We start from the raw sequence: 17,819 nt of genomic DNA, 5'->3' as shown, positions 1-17,819 counted from the left end.
GGGTAGTTTAGTGCCTATAAACTGTGTGGAGAGGGGAAAGATGGAGATAATTGTTTTGGCACTCTGTCACATCCCATTTTTCTCAGTTCCTGCACTCTCCCTCAGAGTGGTTAATTGAAAGTTGGTCAAACAGCAGAAACTAAACAGCAAAAAGTAGCCCTTGTTTTGTGTTACATGTCATAGCAACTTGTGAGGGTGCCTTTCAGATTTTGGATCTGTCCATATAGTCTGTACGTTCCTAATATTCTAAACAGAGTAAGACTTTCTTTAAACAAATACACAAGCAACTACAAACCACAAACTGAATGGTGGTGGGCAAGTTCCACTAACTTTCTATCCTCCTTAAGGCTTGGATGATGCTGTTCCTTCAACTAATTCCTTCCTGAAACGAATGCTATATGCAAATGAAACAATAAGAGTTCTTAGAATGCAGCATGAACTGGGTACAGATCCAGCTGTCAATGTTGATAGACATTTGAAGGTTCTCAAGGCACACATCTAAGGAGCTCTGATAGAGTAGTGTTTACGAGTCAGGCTGCTAACCTCGAGGTCAGCAGTTCGAAACGACTAGCTGTTCCGTGGGAGAAAGATGAGGCTTTCAGCTCCGGTCAAGATTTACTGCCTCGGAAACCCTATACAGGGTCGCTATGAGTCGGAACCGACTCCACGGCACACTACGACGACCACCACCAAGGCACACATCTGAGTTACCTTGGATATTGTTGGCTGAGTTTGGTTCATCCAAAACAATCTGGTCCTGATCTTTCCTCGCTAATGGAGAGGGGGAGTGGGGTTTTATATATTTTTTTGAAACTCGTCACCCTGACTTCCGTGTAGGCAATCGAACTGAAAAAGGCATGAGGTTTCAAGACTCAATCAACCTTAGGCTGAAATAAGTGCACACCTGCAAACCTCTCACAGGGGAGAGTTTAACTGTGGTTGAAGAGGCATCAGAATCTTTCTGTAGCTCCAAGCAGGGCCATGAGACCTCATCAGGAAAGTGAATCATCAGCGATGGCATCCCAGCCCCCCAACCCCCCGACCCGCCTAGATTTGGCAGTCTTCCATCTGCTCTCCCACTATTTCCCTCTGTGACAGGAGCCAGGCATAGCCTTTCATTTAAAAGGTGGCATGCATGCCCTTGAGTCTGGAAATTTCTTCTCAGTGTACATCGTTAGGGGAAAATAAGAATAGAATTAATAGTAATAACAAAACTGTAAGAATGACAACGCAAAATATTTGAAGATGAAGTGCCTGATGTCTTTAGCTGTAGATGAAGTAGTCTCTCCCCTGCTATCCAGACTGTGAGTTCATGTAAAAGAAAATGTAAGATCTCTTATTATTTCCATGGTTCCTTTAAAAAACTCTCCCTCTCTCCCCTTAATTACTCAAGTTTAGTAATTAAACCATGCCTGCTAAATTCAGGGTTTAGGTACTGGAGTTATCCGTGGTTTCATAGTCTTTTGAAAATTGTGCGATAATTCTCCGAGCCAGTGGGTTGGTGGTCTTTAGCAGTTCAGCTGCTGAGGGGCGGGACCTTGGAGTTACCTTACTTCCTTTCTTCTGTAGCAGGGCCTTGAAATCATCATTTCTGCCAGCATCTAGGTTAGCACTGCTGCCTGACCCTGCACAAGCAGCAGACTCACTGATTGAAGAATCAGCTGTGTTCTTTATTGGCAAGTGGGAGCTCGGTCTGCTGCCAGCAAATGCCTCACCAGGTTCCTTCCAGCCAAGCAGCTTTCTTTTGGACCTAAATTTATTTTTTAAAAAAAATTTGGTTTAAGTGAACTCATGAAGCAGACATTTACTAATGCTTCATATAACTTCATAAATGTTAATGACATAATCTGGGACCTTCTATGTAATAACCTTGTATTTACCGGTTTGCTCACCTCTAAGTCCTCAGTCACTTGTTGACCCACCTCCTGCGCCTTTCAATGCCCACATCTGGAGTTACTTGGCCTGTGTCTGCAGTTTCAGTCCTGCCAGGTTCTGGAGCCAAGGAAGGCTCTAAAGGAGGGGTGGGGAACGTCCAGTTCACAGGCCTTGTAGGGCCCGCGAAATCATTTGGTTTGGCCCTGTCAAGGCAACCACAGTTCCAGCCATCACAGTAGGGATGAGTTAATTAAGTGTCTGACCAAATATAGCAGGCTAATTTTTAATTTGATAATTTCGTATGGCCCACGAATGATGTTATAAATATCCAAATGGCCCTTGGCAGAAAAAAGATTCCCCACCCCTGCTCTAAGGACTCCTAGTGTGGTGCTGTAGGATCAGTACTGGACTGTGAAGCACAAGGTTGGCAGTTCAAACCTACCAGCTGCTCCTTGGAAACCCTATACAGGGTCTCCATGAGTCTGAACAGACTCGACAGCACTTATCAACAACCCCTGCTCTAAAGAATCAACGTTAGTATCTCATAGACCCTCGTTCCCAGAACTGGACTCTTGCCAGTTTCTTTGTCACTAAGCCAATAATGGTCCCCATTTGGTCCCCTTCTGCCTGAGTTCCTGCTTCAATACTCCACCTGGTGCCCCACTTCACCTCAAGAGATATTTTGGTATAAGAAATTCTGTGAATTCTGCCTGTAGACAGAGCAGAGTCTTGGTGGCACAGTGAGTTAAGCCTTTGGCTGCTTACCAAAAGATCGGCAGTTTGAATCCACCAGCAGTTCTGTAAAGATTTTAGCCTAGGAAATCCTATGGAACAGTTCTACTCTGTCCTCCATGGTCACTATGAATCAGAATTGACTCAATGGTAGTGTCTTTTTTTTTCCAATTGACAGAGTTATGAAATAGCAAAGAGTTACAGGAGGCCACATAGCTGCTAGGAGACAGGGGCCCCCAATTTATTAAAAGATGTCAGTGAACTTGAGATGTGAGGCCCTGGACTGGTATTTGTATTAGCCTCCAGTTTCAATTCTAACGACTGCTTGAAGGTAGCAGTTTTTCTTTCAGTATAAAATAGGAAGGCAATTTGAATTAAGGAAATGGGTCCAGACCTGTGTATCACAGTAAATAAATCTTCAGTTGTACGTGAAGCCACAGGTACATCATCATCATCTTCTGCAATCGATTCGGCTGTTTTATCACTGATTAAACCTTTTTCTTCGGTGCTCGGTTCCATAGAACTCCCTAGGCATAAGAACCAGAAGGGATGACTTTGACCACAATAGCCAGAACAATGCACACTCTCATATGTTATTCATGTTCAAAGACACTCTGGGAGGGCAGCAGAGTGGAGATTTTTGATCTTTCCATTTTGCAGAAGAGGAACATAAGGTTCAGAAGTTTAGTGCAGTGAGTGGGCATGGGCGCCTGGTCTCTCATACCTTTTCTATTACAAAAGGCTGCTTGAGCAGTCTCTTATTTTAAACCCATTATTATCACTATTATTTTAAAATCAAGGACCTGAGAGCAATCTAAAGAAATGACATTAAAGTAGTGGGTGAGAGTAGACCTATTTGAATCTCAGAGGGAGCATGTATAGTTTGAGAAAGCATATGTGAAAATGATCTGTGGCTTTGTTATTTTTAGTCACGATGATTATTTTAAAAGTTCAAATAATCCTCAAGAAAGCCATGGTATTTTGATGTTTTGTGGCAAGGGTTAAAAAAAGGATGCGATATATTTTCTAGCCTACTCTTATGGTCCTAGGAAGAGCTAGCCTCAAACCATGCAAGAAATTGAGCTTCAGTGGAAACACCCTCCCTCCCAAACTATGGCTCTTAGATACCCTTCAAACTTGGAACTGAACTCACCGCCCCCTCCCTCCACCGTCAACATAGACAGGCCTATAAAGTGAAGAGTCAGCCATATAAAACCAAAAGGGCAGCATTTTCCCAAAAAACAAAGCTCAGAGGGTAGGAATGGGCAGGAAAGAAGGATGAATTGAAAAAAAGGAAGTGGGAGGAGTGTTGTTACAAAATGCATATAAATTATTAAATGAAATATGAATTTGCTCTATAAACTTTTACCCAAACCACAATAAAATGTTCAAAAATAAAGAACATTTCATTGTGTGGCACTGTAGGATAAGCACTGGACTGCTAACCACAAGGTAGGCAGTTCAAGTCCACCAGTCACTCTGTGGAAGAAAGATGAGGTTTTCTGCTTTAGCAAAAATGTGCAGCCTCAGAAACCCTGTACAGAGTCACTATGAGTTAGAATCAACTCGATGGCAGGCAATGCGTTTAGTTTTTTTTGGCTCGGTTTCCCTCTAAAAAACACTAAGAAAGGTTCTGCTGGTAATACATTCCATTGTTTCAGAAGCCTACAAGCCCTGCCATGGCACTTGAACTCAGTATGAGAGGGTTTTGTATCCCTTGCCTGAGACTAAGTGCACTGTGGCCAATGAAAAGTACTATACAGTGGAAGTGGGAAGTAGTTTCTATGACAGGGGATGCATACCTGACTAGGAAGGTGGGATCCTAAAGTCCTAGGCTTCTAGGCTCTCATTGGACTTTGGTGGTCTGTCCTTGGGTCAGTTTAGAGTAACCCCAACTCTCAAGAGGAGCCCCTACTTGGTTTGGTCATACTGGGATCAGGATGAATACTTGCGGGTATTTGATTTTGTATTTGGCACTCCATTTTCTCTCCCACACATATCCTGTGATTAGAAGGAAAAAATGGAAGACAGTTTACTAACCTAGAAGTCTTGCCTCCTTTTCATTATCAGCCTGTGGAATTGAAGTCATCTTTTTGCCAGGTGATTGTAGGTCATCATCGGTGGGAGTACACTTGGCATCTTCCTCTAAGGTGATGATGGGACTGAGAGGTAGCCTTGGTTCTGCCATATAGACCTCCATTTGAGCTGTGGATGACGTGAGAGGCAGGTACAGCACGCTGGGCTTTTTTGGTACAGGAGGTGGAATCTTGCCTTTCTTTTTCTCAGCTTCTTCCTGGCTCTGGAGGCTAATTCTTTCAGGCAGGGCTTTTATCTTGGAACTCTCATCCGCCATATTTCTCTGGGGAGGCAGTTGTGTTCCTGAGAAGAAAGCACCAGAGGAATTGGCAAAAGGTGTGAAAACAAGTGGTAAGGGTACTGCTGATTCCTCTGGGCTCTTGCCATCAGAGAAGCTGGAGGACTTTGGTTCCTGTGCCACGGTGTAGATGTCTGGTGGGAGTGGCCTCATGTGTTGAATTGAGCTCTTAGTGGTCATAGCTAGTGTAGGTGAAGTTAGTAGGTATCCCTTAGGGACTGATGGTGGCCTATGGACCAAGCTTGGAGGCTTTCGGGCCAGTGGAGGCTTCTCAGCTACCGGAGGTTTCATCTTTCTCTCTGGCAAGGTAAAGACTTCTGTTCCAGGCTCTTCAGCAAAATCGGGGCTCTCAGTGTCACCTTCTGGCTCAGACTTGCTGACTGACCTCAGGCGAACAGAACGTAGGTCAGATTGAGTAACTATAGGCATGATTGGCTGGTTGGGACTAGTTTTCTGGGCCAGCTTGGCCCCAAAATTTGTATCTGAGTGATGACGGCTCACCTTGGTTTTGCTTTGGAAGGAGATACTCATACAAGACAGATCCAGGTTGGTGGAAGAGGTCAATGGTAAGTCAAATGAGAGCCGTGATTTGGAACTTTTCTCCATTGGTGATATCGGAGGTAGTGATGACTTCCTCTCAGGTACCACTGGACGTACCCGGACACTGCTGCTTGGAGGGGCAAAGTGGCCCAGGGTCAAGGACATGGAGACAGTGGGTGTTGGTGTCTCTGACTGACTGGAGTATCCGCTAGAGGGTGACATTAGTCCAGTGGGCCTTCCTGGAGAGGATATCTCCCTGGCCTCCATCTCAATAGAAAGTTGGGAAGGCGTAGTAGCTCTGGAAGTAGAAGGGGAAGCAAGAGACTCTGAGCTGCCCTGAACTTGGGTGCACTCAATGACTGTGGTGCCAGTGGCAGTGCTGGAGCTGGACAAGGATTGGTAGGTGTCACCAGATTTCCAGTCAGTAAGATACCAATGGTGGGAGAATTGTATGCCTTCTGAATCTTTAAGGGTTGGCGCAGGTGAGTGACCCTGAGCATCTGGGTGGGACAAGTGATGTCCTTGGTGCTCCAAGGAAAGACAAAGGCTCTTGGGTCTCTGGTCCTTAAGTAATGCTGGTCCATCTTCTGACAGGAGTACTGGCTCATCTTTGACCAGTGAGACACTGCGCATTGGTGGAGAAGGTTTCTTTTTGGCTTTCTTGAGTGAGATGCTTTTGGACCTCTGCCTTCTGTGCTGAGCCTCCTGTCTGGCACTAAGGGAGGCAATGTTGTCAGCACTATTACTTCCCTCAGAACTAGTACTGGCATAAGGCAGGGCACAGATTTCACTGGCCTTCTGCCCCTCATCACAGTCAACATCTGGGATGCCTGAGTCTGTGGGCACCGACAGTGACCGCTCCCGGAATTTGCTGGCCCCATGCGGGCCTATGTCCCGTCTTGATGTAGCACTGGCCAGAAGGCCAGTCTTGGCAGCTCTTTCTGGTACTTGCCTTCTTTGAGTAGGGTGCTCAGAGGAGCCAGCTAATTTACTGCATCCTGCTAGGTTATCACGAGTGACAGAGAGGGCAGCAGCCTCTTTAGCAACCAGAGGTGGGAGGGTGTTCAGAGAGACCCAAGAATTCCTGGAGGAAGGATTCTTTGCATTTTCATAGACGTGATCGCTCTGGCTAGTGGCACTTGGAATCATGTAGGCGAAAGCATCTCCTTTCCAGGAAGTGGAGAATGTAGATTCTGTTGTTCCATTGCAAGAACTAGGGACACTGTACACCATTCCCATGCTCTCCATGCCAGGAGGGTTTGTACCACTACATTCCTGGTGAGTCTCTTCCAGATTGCTAGAAGGATTTCTTAATACTGATGAGGTGAGATTTTGGAGCTGAGCTTCCTGACTAACTGCAATTCTTCCGTGAACACCTTCTGGAACGGGATGACTGGGCCTGATGTCTGAGGTTGAAGAGTGGGTCACACTGTCTGCTGGGCTGTTGCTGTGACCTGGAGGATATAAACACAGAATGTTAGTGGTGCAGCAGGGGGTACTCCATCAGCTGTCCAGACAGGAGCACCAAGTTTTTGCCAAGAAGCATTTGCCAACAGCTTGGTCAGAATTCCTTGGCTCTTCCTTTCCATAGCTGAGGATGTTGGGTAATTTGGGGCTTTGTTCATCATCACACAGAATCAATGATAGGGTACCCTTAAATTGTCCAGATGGTTGCCAAAGACTTTTCAGCTTGAATTATTCCTTTTAGAGCTGAAGTGTCATGTGGGTTTTTTTTTTTTGTTTTTTTTTTATCTCCCTAGCCGATATTTTCATCCCAGGCTCATGAAACAATCATAAACCTCAGTTTCTCTTCTCCTGAGATGAGAACAGAGGTTTTTGATTTAGTTAAGGACAGTACTGTGTGAGTCTCTGCTCCAGTAATGAATCTGGAGCATGCCAGAGCTGGGAAGCTCATGTCACTTTTTAGCTGTGCAACATAAGAGACAGTATAACCTCAAGAAGTAAGCAAACACAGATGTTCAAAATTCCCCAGGTTTTCTCGTATAGACATTAATTATTACTGTTATATTACTACTACTACTATGATAATGGCCACCATTTGTTGAACACCTAGTATGTATAAGGTTGTTGTTGTTGTTAAGTGCCTGTCGAATTGGTTTCTATTATAGTGACCCTGCATGGGGTTTCTGGTGAGTTTGAACTGCAAACCTTGTGGTTCAAATGACCTTGTGATCCAATGCTTATCCTACAATGCCACACCAGGATTCCATGTATAAGGTAGGTAAAATATGTGAAACATGGTAGGCAAAATATATGAAAGTACTCTGAAGCTCACGACTCTATTGTGTCGATATTATTATCCCCAATTAACAGGTGAAAACACTGAGGCCCAGAAAGTTTATGTAAGTTGGTCAAGGTCTGTCTCCCAGTTAGTAAGTGGAAGGGCTAGGATTCACATTCATCTCTCCAGTTTATGCTCTTTGGATAACATTTACTTAATGGCGGAGCTGGAGTGGCTCTGTATGATAAGCAACGTATTGCTAACTGCAAGGTCAGCAGTTCAAACCCACCAGCTACTCAAAGGGATAAAGGTGAGGTTTTCTGCTCCCATAAAGATTTACAGCCTGGGAAACAAGATTGCTATGAGTCAGAATTGACTTGATGTTAGTGATGGTTCTGTTAAGATGGTGGTTTTAGGGATCATTCCCCACCCCCTTTAACTCTTTGCCTAATTTTGGCATATATAATGGGAAACAATAATATAATGAACTTGAACTTGGTAGCTTTAATGAGCACATTGGCTTTTTTTTTTTTTTTTTTTAGGGCATCCAAAGTCTATTTTCTCCTAATTATTCCTATTCGCAATCATCAAGATTGGTGGGAGTGAGCAAGGGGTTGGGTCTGTAAAATCAGCTGTAGTGGGGTCACCTTGGTCTCGCTGGGAAAAGTTAGAAACTCCAATAATGGTCCGCCTCCGCCTCAGGGTAGACTTGGGGTTCACGGCTGTCTCCGTGTTAAACAATGAGTGTCGCGAACTTGCATGTTTATCAAACTGCTGTCCTGTAGCCAAAATAAAGACACAGGTGCATCCTTGCTTCTGTTTAAAGTACAGTCGAAATTGGCTAAAGTAAAGAGAAGGGATGATGGCAGTAGCAATGAACATGAACAGCATTGAGGCAGGTAGTGCTTCTTCCTTTTCCATCCCAATTTGGCCCTGGGTACCCACAATCTCAAAGCACACATACTGGGTTTCATAGGCTGTACCAAGGATTACCTGTGCATGTCAGATGAGTTAGAGCAGTAGTTTTCAACCCTGACTGCATATAGAAATAAACTGAAGAATTTGAAACGCCAATACCTGCGTCTCTACTCGAGTCACATTTAAATCTCTGGGATAGGCCCACGTATAAGCATTTTTAGAAGCTTCTTAGGTGATTCAGATGTGCATTCAGGGCTGAGAACCAATGTTGTAGAGTGCCTGGTTGAAATTAGATGTTGCTTGATTGGAATCCTTTCTCAGAGAAGGCCTTTATATGGGTCATGTTAAGGCAGTATCTTCAAGAAGCTGCCCTATTGCCCTCCACCATCCAAGAAGCCATCTGGTAATCTGTCCTATCATGTGTTATCAAAGTTCCCCACTGTGTGGTAACTGAGTGTTGGATCACTCATTGCCTCCTGTGACGTTGCTGGGGCTGAGTCAGGGTGAGGCAAGTCAGTTTGGAGAGGTATGCAGTTCCTCTCACCCTCTTTCATTCAGCAGTTAGCTTACCATAGCCTCTCCTCTCAGCCACATGGCTGCATACATACACCCACACTCCAGCAAGTGGCACAGTGGACAAAACTCAGGGACAGCCTTATCCAATATAAGACGGTTAGAAACAAATCACCAAGCATCACTTTATGAGTCTCTCCTCATCACCCTTTTTCTTATCAATACATTTTCCTAGGCTATGGGCTCTATTTCCTGCCTCTGAATTGCTGTGATGTTGCCACATATCCAGGGGAACACCAACATATGTGGCCCTACCTGCCTTCATTGTCTTCATCAACTTTTTCCAGCATACCATGGGGTGGTAGCTAGCTCACTGGGTCCCTCTGGTCCCTTTGGGTTACTGAGGTCTTGATTTCATCAGGCCACTGGCACATGCCCCTCTGAAATGGCAGACCATTCTCCTTTTGTTCTACTTACACCCAGCAGAATGTAGGGCACAAACTAATAACGGACATGATATGTGTGCTGCATGTCCTCAAAGTCACAACAAGCTGGGCTACATACACCTCTTTTTTCCATTCTTATGGGCAAGTGGTACTGGGTTCCCTTTGGATCTTTTTCATTTTTGTTCCTTTCTATTACTTCCCTTCTTGAAAAACTTGCCAAGCAAGTTGAGAAGTCCACTTTACTAGAAGACCTATTTTCTACTTAAAGTGCCACACGTTCTTTCTTTGGTCTGTGCCCTGAGTATGATCTTGTTCCCATCAGCACTATGAATTCCACGCTTCCCCTCCAACATCTATCTCTGTGCACCAAACCTGGTTCTTGGTTTCTTTCCCCAAACCAAAAATAATTTATAAACTTTAAGTTTCTGCACATGCTTGAAAGAGCACACAGGTTCATAAAGTTTTAGTTTTCAGCTAAAAAATAATTGTTTACTATCAGATGGTATCAGTTAGTGTGGCCATGTCAGTAGGGAGTGAACCTACAGCAGCCAGAGCCCCCTCCCTCTTCTGCAGGCCACTGTTCCCTAACTAAAGCCATAATGATGACAGAGCAGGGTGAGCCAGTAGCAAAGGAAGTCTTGCTCCCTCCCCCAGCACCCAGTGCATTTGGAGAGGATGGTCTGTAGTTGGCATGGAGGTAAGCAAACAGAGGTGGTGCTAAGCAACTCTACCAGAGATGTTGATGGGTACAATGTCAGACTGTGTGGAGCAAGGCTGAAGCCATCCCCTCTCCTCTAGGATGGGCAGAGGGAAGGAGCTATTCCAGGCAGTTTGCTTGTCAGCTGTGGTAGACAGGTTCAGTGAGGTCTCTGGGGCCCTCACACCCTGGGTGGTGGTATCATCCTCGCTCAGCTGCTGTTTTGTAGGCTGTTGAGAAAGAAGGTGATGGAAATGGTGTACTTCCAACTGGAGAAAAGTCAATGCTCATAGGCTGGCTGTTTAGACAGGGATGTTGGAAGCATCATTTGGGAGTCAGGAAAAAGTGGACAGGCTGCCAGGCCAGGTTATCTGCCAGTGCAGAGCCCTTCCTGATAGAGCTGTTGTATAGCTCCGCTGGTGCGTGAAGGTGAGCAGCAGCTTCCAGTGGACATTGTGAGCAGCCTTGTAATCCCGTCAGTGGTTGCAGGGTGAACGCTGCACACTGGCTATCCCAGGTCAGAAAAAGGGCAACTCACCATCAATACTAACTCCAGGTGCCTGGCAGGCTGGGGCCTTGGATTGGGAGTGGGTTCAGGGGGCTCATCAGAAGAGCGGAAGGTCTGCCCCAGGAGTCTGGCCTCTGAGTACTGTTCCTCATATTCTTCTGAAAAATAGCACAGTGGATATACACTCTAGGGGGCTATGGCCAAGTGCTAGGCTAGGGAAGGACCATTAGCCAGGACACCTGCTCTAGCTGTCAGTCCTGACTTGCATTGTTTCTTTAGGATATTTCATGGTATCTGAGTCTCTGGATTCTGAAAGGGAAAAAGCCCTTTTACACAGGGCTCAGAAGGTGAGGGGAAAAAAGGAAGTCAATAAATGCAACCAATTCAGGGACCAAACCCTTGTATCATGGCCCTCACCTTAATTTCTCAATTCAGAGAGAGGGCTCAGGGTACAAACAGTTTTTGCTAATTTTTAATACAAGAGTCACTCTTTGAAGCCCTTCTTCAGTTTTTTTGCAACCCTACCAGAGAAGTGACCTGTGTGAAGCTAGATAAAATTTGCATTTGAAAGTTAAACCTCTCTTAGATGTCAAGAGCTCTTACTTGAGTCTTCTTTTTGGCTTGATTAGGAAATCAAGTACCTTAGTCCCACTTTTGAGGTATGGTGAAGGAAAGGGAAGAAGGTAGTGTCATAGAAGGGAGGAAAAGTTGGGGAGCATTGTCAGGGAGTAAGAAGGATGCAATAAGAGTTGGGTGGGTTTGATTTCTGTGATGAATTAAGTGAATAGATGAAGAAAGCCAGGGTAGGGCAAGGAACAATCAAGTGTGACTATTTACATCTGGACACAGATTTTTAGATTCAAAGAAACTCAAGGTTTGGAGGGACCTCAGAGGTTTGCTGTTCCAACACTCCATTCTGCATCTGACCTACCTCCTCAGCAGCCCTTCCAAGTGCTTATTCAGCATGTGCACACACCTGCAAAGAACTCCCTACCTCCTAAGGCAGTTCATTCCATCCACAGACAGTTTGGGCTGTCAGGCGTGTCAGAAGTTCTCCCTTATCTTGAGGTGAAATCTCTCTGTTATTACCCACTTGATCCTAGTTCTATCCTTGATAATGACAGAGAACACATCGACTCTCTCTCTCTCTTCTCTCCCCACCCTGCTGCATGATAGCCACTCTGTTATAGGAAGCTAAGACTCATGGTGTCCCTAGGAATCTTGCCCTGGCAGGGAGGTGAAAGTTATAGCTGTTGTTCAGTTGGATGACTCCTCTACAGTTTTCTGTTCTCCATATGAGTTAACCTTTGTTGGTTTGGATAAATAAGAGGTGACATGACCGGTTTTCACATTTGGCGTTCATTGAACAAATGTTTTTTAAGCACCTCTTGAAGATCCAGTTTTGTGCTAGGTGCTTCTGGAAATCCAGGAATACTAGAATGTGATTCTTTCCATTGAGAAACTTAAGTCTGGTTAGGTACACAGAATATATACCCAGGAAGAGTAGATGAATGAATAAAGGAAAGAAAAAGCAGTTCAGAATTATACAAATCCTCTCAAACTGGATGTGCGATGGTATATTATGGAGGGAATGCAAAATACAGAATTAATGTCAGGAAATTTGAGGGCGGGGAATGAGTCAAGAGTATAACTTGAAGAAAGTGCAAGGGTTAGAGTGAAGAGAAAGGAGGAAGGGATTCTAAGCTTAGAAAAGTGATCTGAATTGGGTGAGTATCTACAGGATGTATTGAAGCTATGTCTATCACTGAGATTTTATTTTTACCTTTTTATTGAGATATAACTTACAAACAGTAAATCAGTTCCCTGAATCTTATGTATCCATACCCTCTTATGATTTCCATCCATATATTTGCAGCAACCCATTAGTCCTGCTCATCAATGTATCTGTCTTTTATATTGTAAGGACCTAGCAGGAATCACATTGTCTTTCTCTCAGCCCCATGTTCCAAAGGACATATAATGAGAATTGATATTAAACCATATCAGAGTCTCTCTAGCTGCAAAATAATTTTATTCAGTGGGTTACATACTTTCCATTATTAATCCTCACAAAGCTGTATAATGTAGTGAATTAGAATCTTCATTTTAAAGATGACTGATTAATCTGGAGCTCAGGGAGTTTGGTCAATATGCATAATGTCACACAGCTAGTTAGGTGTGGGGTTTGAATTAGATACTGGTTCTGTCCGATTTTCTCCATTCTGCCTGGTGCACACAGTCTGACTGCTTGGGCAAAATTGCTGGGGCTGCTTCTTCAGTTAGTGTGGACCAGCATTGTATACAGCAAACTTATCAGTATACTCCAAAGACTTGAGAACTATGAATGTTGGGTGCTGTGTATTGGGGTTATTTTAGGGAGGCAGTGACTATCCAGGAGGCAGAGGAAAGGGTTTCTGCCAAAGCAGAGGGAGTAAAGGTCACCATGAGGGACTCTGCAAATGTCTCTGTTGTCATCTGGTGACAGAATTCCAAAGGCATGGACCAAGTGGAAAGTGGAGGGGGAGGACCTACATTTGGAGTCATCTCCTATTCAGCTTTCATTGTGAATGGCCTGACCCACTGATCTGCTTCTGCCTTTGCCCTTTTTTCCTTGGACCACTTAACTGACACATTGTTGTGGAGTGGATTCTAACTCATACCAATTCTATAGGACAGAGGAGAACTGCCCCCACAGAATTTCCAAGCCATAAGTCTTTAAGGAGACTTGCTGGTGGATTTGAATTACAGACCTTTCGGTTAGCAGTTGAGCACTTCAACCATTATGCCACAAGGGCCCCTTACTTAACTGAACAAGGGTGTGGGGGGTGAACAACGGTGGAAACAAAGGCTTTTAGAATTATTAGTCTGGAACATGAAAGATAGAAACTGTGATTTTCCACTGTAATTAAAGAGCCCTGGTGGGCTGCTAACCGCAAGGTCTGTAATTCAAACCCAATAGTGGCTCTGTGGAAGAAAGAAGAGGTTGTCTGCTCCCATAAAGATCTACAGTCTCGGAAATCCTAGGTAGCAGTTCTATTCTGTCCTTGATGAGTCGGAGCATCAGCTGGATGCCAGAGGCAGCGCGGATGTATGCAATTGTTCTCTCTTTTTGTCTTGCAGGCCCTGTCCTCTTTGTTGCGGCCTTCCTGCCACTGCCCAGGATGCTTCTAGCCTTGGCTCAGCCGCAGCCCCCCTCCCTCTCAGTACCTTGCAACAGGCTCTGGAGATTGAGCTGCGCCTCCTGAAGCAGCTCCTCTACACTCGGGGGCCTGCCTGAAGAGAGGAACACATTCACTGGCTGTCGCCATGACGACCTCGAGAGGGCAGTCGCTGTCGCATTTTCCTGACTCGAGTTAGCTGCAGCTAAGGAAGGAGAGAGTCAGTGAGAGGTGCTGCCGAGGGAGGGCAGGCTATGTGGCGCAGGGAGCAGTGAGGCCCCTCCTGCTCGGCGTGGGCGGGAGGGCCAGGCAGCATTTAAAAGGTGAGGACTCGGTGGTCACGAGGCGTTTCCTACACAGATCCTGACACTTCACCTCCCTCTCGCTCCACCTGCTGCCACCTGGCTGTGGTTCCGCCAAGCTTCATGCACTCTGCCAGGCTTCATGGCTCTGCCCGTCCACTCAGGACTCAGAGACAAGGTAAAGTGTCTCAATAGGCTCCTCCGTACACACGACCTACGGTGGCCAACTGTTGGCAGTGGCCCGGTCCCCCGCATGCCCAGAGCACCTAGTCACTCAAGATGTTCGAGGCTGCAGGAAATCACACTAGCCTCCATGTGGCGAAAGTAGCCCTGTGAGATGAATTAATACCAACACAGGAAGAGCCCTGGCTGAGGGTAACTCCTTGTGGAGAAATGTCTCCAATTACATCCGCTGGTCAATGTCCATAGTGCGGGCTTAATGCCATTACCAAGAGAAAACTGCCCTTCTTAAACTGGCTTCCCCTATGCACGGAGCCTGAGTATGTCCCAGGTGAATTTCTGACTAGTGTCTCTCTGGATTGCAGTACCCTGGATGGCCCAGGCGAACCCCCTCTTCTGCCCAGCCCACCACTGCTGGCATTGCCTCTGCCAAAGTCAAAGGAAATGCCCCTGCAGCTTCCTTTGCCACCGCTGGAGTCACCAGAGATGGAATCCTTTTCAGGCAACCCAGCCTACCTGCCTGTATTCCTGATGAAGCTAGAGCCCTTCATAGCTGACCATGAGGATCATTTATTTCCTGGTGGGTGCTAAGTGGGTGGCCTTTCTTATCTCCTTTTTTGCTGGCACAGCCAAGGACTGGGCCATCTTAGTCACTCAGGAGGAAAGCCCCCTGAATGCCAATTTCCCACACTTCCTGGATGAAATCCATAGGGAATTCTGTGTTTCATCCATTCCACTGTGGCTAAAAAGGCTATCAGCAAGCTCAAGCAGGGAGACTATACCATCTGCAGCTATGTAAAAGCTTTTCAGTTCTTGGCCCAATTCTTGTTTTGGGATAACTGCTGTCTCCAACACCAATTTATCAAAGGTCTGACAGAATTCTTTTGCAAGGAGCAATTATAGTCATTGGAAATGGTCAACCTGGATTCTTGAATGTGTGGAGATAGAAAGACAAGCCAATTCCAGTCCTGGGGTATGCAATGTTCCTCACTTTTGTTGTTAACCCTAATAATAATGAAAGTAAAGTGATGTGAGGATGAAAATGAAGAGGCACCCAAATGCAGACTTTGCCTGAAGGACCAGTAAAGGCACATGAGGGCTTTTCAACAAGAGATGAGGGAGAAAAGAGATGAATGAGAAAGAGGAGAAGATAAAACTGAGAATGGAGATGAAGAAAAATGAAGATGAGGATAAAGATGAGAATAAGGATGAGAAAAAAATATAAGGATGAGGGCTAGGCTTCAGAACAGGAACAAGAGCAGAGAAGCTCTACTGTGAGGTTAAGGATGATGGCTTAGAAAAGCTAACGGAATTGGAAGAGCCCTATGAAAAAAAATCATACGGGAGCTATGTCTTACTTCTGCTGGTTTCACAAGGGGAAAGAGGATCAAACTCAAAATCAGCCCAAGGCCTAGTCCTACAAAGTGGAGGTCAGACAGGCATCCACCTTACAACTTTCTTTATTCTGACACCAACCATCCCTCCCACAGTACTATTTGCTTCACATCTGGGTTCAATAATCCATTGCAATGGCCACACAGAATTCAATAACAACACTCACAGTTATGGGGTTTATTAGGGAAATGAATAAGTTAGAATTAAAGATCAAAAAACAACTCAGGATACAGCAGTTTTCCAATCAGGAATGCCTCTTCTCTGTCATACTGCACTCAGGTCTTTGGCTTCTCAGCCCTGTGGCCTCTTGGCCTCTTCCCTGCTCTGGCAAGTGTTACAAAGCTCTTTTAGCTAGTCTGTGAATGCCCAAAAGACATTTTGTAAACCAGTGCCCTGCCCATAGGCACTCAGTCCAGAGGCCTACAGCCTGCAGCTGCTCTGTCTCTCTTTGCTGTCTTTGCTGTCACTTCTGCTGTCACCAATTTTCAAGGTAGGGATCTCATGCTCCACTCATTCTCTTCCTTCCATAAGTGGCAATCATGCTGAAAATTTCCTAGGTGACTTGCTGTCCATAATACAGCCTGGCAGATAGAAGAAGCAGAATTGAGCCCCACTTCTGGAGGGTCTCACTGGTACCAATTTACCATTCTACAGTTCTCTATCACTGATTCACTGTGGAGGTTGCTTAAGGTAATATCAAATAGAAGATCCTGCCTGGGTGCTATTCAGCTTGACTCTGAGACAGGGGACCTCAGAGCTGCAATGGCTGAATTTGAGTGTAAGTGCTGGGGCTAGATGACCACTCAGAACAAACCCTTCTATTGCATTTCCTGTCCCTGCTATTGCTACCACATCTGCCCCATCTGCTGACCAATACTTACAGGAGTTCCCAACTGCAGAAACTGGAAAAGACATGCTAAATTGAAATCCTGCAGAACTCCAGACCATCTTGCAAGTATGACTAAGAAGTGGCACATGGCCAACCAAGGCCATCTGGGAAAGGAGGGATCAGTGATAGATGTCCTCTTGGCACGTGCTCTCCTCAGTCCTGCCAGAAGCCAGAGGGCAGATTTTTAGGCCTGCTCTCATAATTAAACTGGTCACTCTCTTGTATTTCATCTCCAGTTCCTATCCTTCACCTCTCCTATGTTTATTCACCCTGTGTTCTATGGTTTTATTCTCTGATTGGTTTACCAGGACTTCCCTCACTGCCTCACTGTTCTGTCACAGGAATCTAAAGGACAGTCTACACTGAATTCCTAAAGCCACTGAGGCTAGTTATTAGGTATAATTAACAGAACAGATTGCTATTGGTTTTTGTTCACTGCTGTTGAGTTGGCTCCAACTCATAGTGACCCTATGCACAACAGAACAAAACACTGCCCAATTCTGTACCATCATCATAATTGTTGTGTTTGAGCACATTATTGTAGCCACTGTGTCAATGCATCTCAATTGGGGAGGAGGGTGTCCCATTTTTTTGCTGACTTACTTTACCAAGCATAATGTCCTTTTCCAAGGACTGTCCTTCCTGATAGATAACATGTCCAAAGTATAAGAGATGATGTATCACCAGCTTGGCATCTAAGGAGCATTCTGGCTTTACTTTTTCTAAGACAGATTTGTTTGTTCTTTTGTCAGTCCATGGTATTTTCAGTATTCTTCACTAACACCATGATTCAAATACATCAGTTTTTCTCTGGTCTTCCTTATTCAATGTTTGTCTTTCACATGCATATGAGGTGAATGAAAATACGATGACATGACTTGGGTTGGCACACCTCAGTCCTCAAAGCAATGTCTTTGTTCTTTAACATAGTTTCCAGCAACACAACAACCTTAAGCCACCAAAGTATGATGAACTGACAGACGTGTGGAGAACAGGAAAGTATCAAGAAATATACCTGAAAGCCTACATTTGTCTTAAATTACATCTACA

General features: G+C 45.1%; 1 protein-coding gene and 1 pseudogene across 1 annotated transcript in view; one reads left to right on the top strand and one right to left on the bottom strand.

The window, feature by feature from the left end:
• Positions 1-1,428: 1,428 nt before the first annotated feature.
• Positions 1,429-17,819, bottom strand: part of LOC102839972 (NHS-like protein 2-like) — a 649,194-nt gene continuing 632,803 nt past the window's right edge. The window contains exons 2-8 of the mRNA XM_006868547.1: positions 14,053-14,208; positions 10,876-11,003; positions 10,372-10,567; positions 8,411-8,542; positions 4,648-6,975; positions 3,002-3,134; positions 1,429-1,750 (exon numbers count right to left, since the gene is read on the bottom strand). Of these exons, the coding sequence (XP_006868609.1) occupies positions 1,429-1,750; positions 3,002-3,134; positions 4,648-6,975; positions 8,411-8,542; positions 10,372-10,567; positions 10,876-11,003; positions 14,053-14,208 (3,395 nt within the window). The remainder of the gene's footprint in view (positions 1,751-3,001; positions 3,135-4,647; positions 6,976-8,410; positions 8,543-10,371; positions 10,568-10,875; positions 11,004-14,052; positions 14,209-17,819) is intronic.
• On the top strand, positions 14,448-15,042 carry LOC102811652 (annotated as a pseudogene).

The sequence above is a fragment of the Chrysochloris asiatica genome, unplaced genomic scaffold (assembly GCF_000296735.1).
Source record: "Chrysochloris asiatica unplaced genomic scaffold, ChrAsi1.0 scaffold00118, whole genome shotgun sequence".
NCBI classification, from domain to species: domain Eukaryota; kingdom Metazoa; phylum Chordata; class Mammalia; order Afrosoricida; family Chrysochloridae; genus Chrysochloris; species Chrysochloris asiatica.
This window is presented reverse-complemented; position numbering and strand designations above follow the sequence as displayed.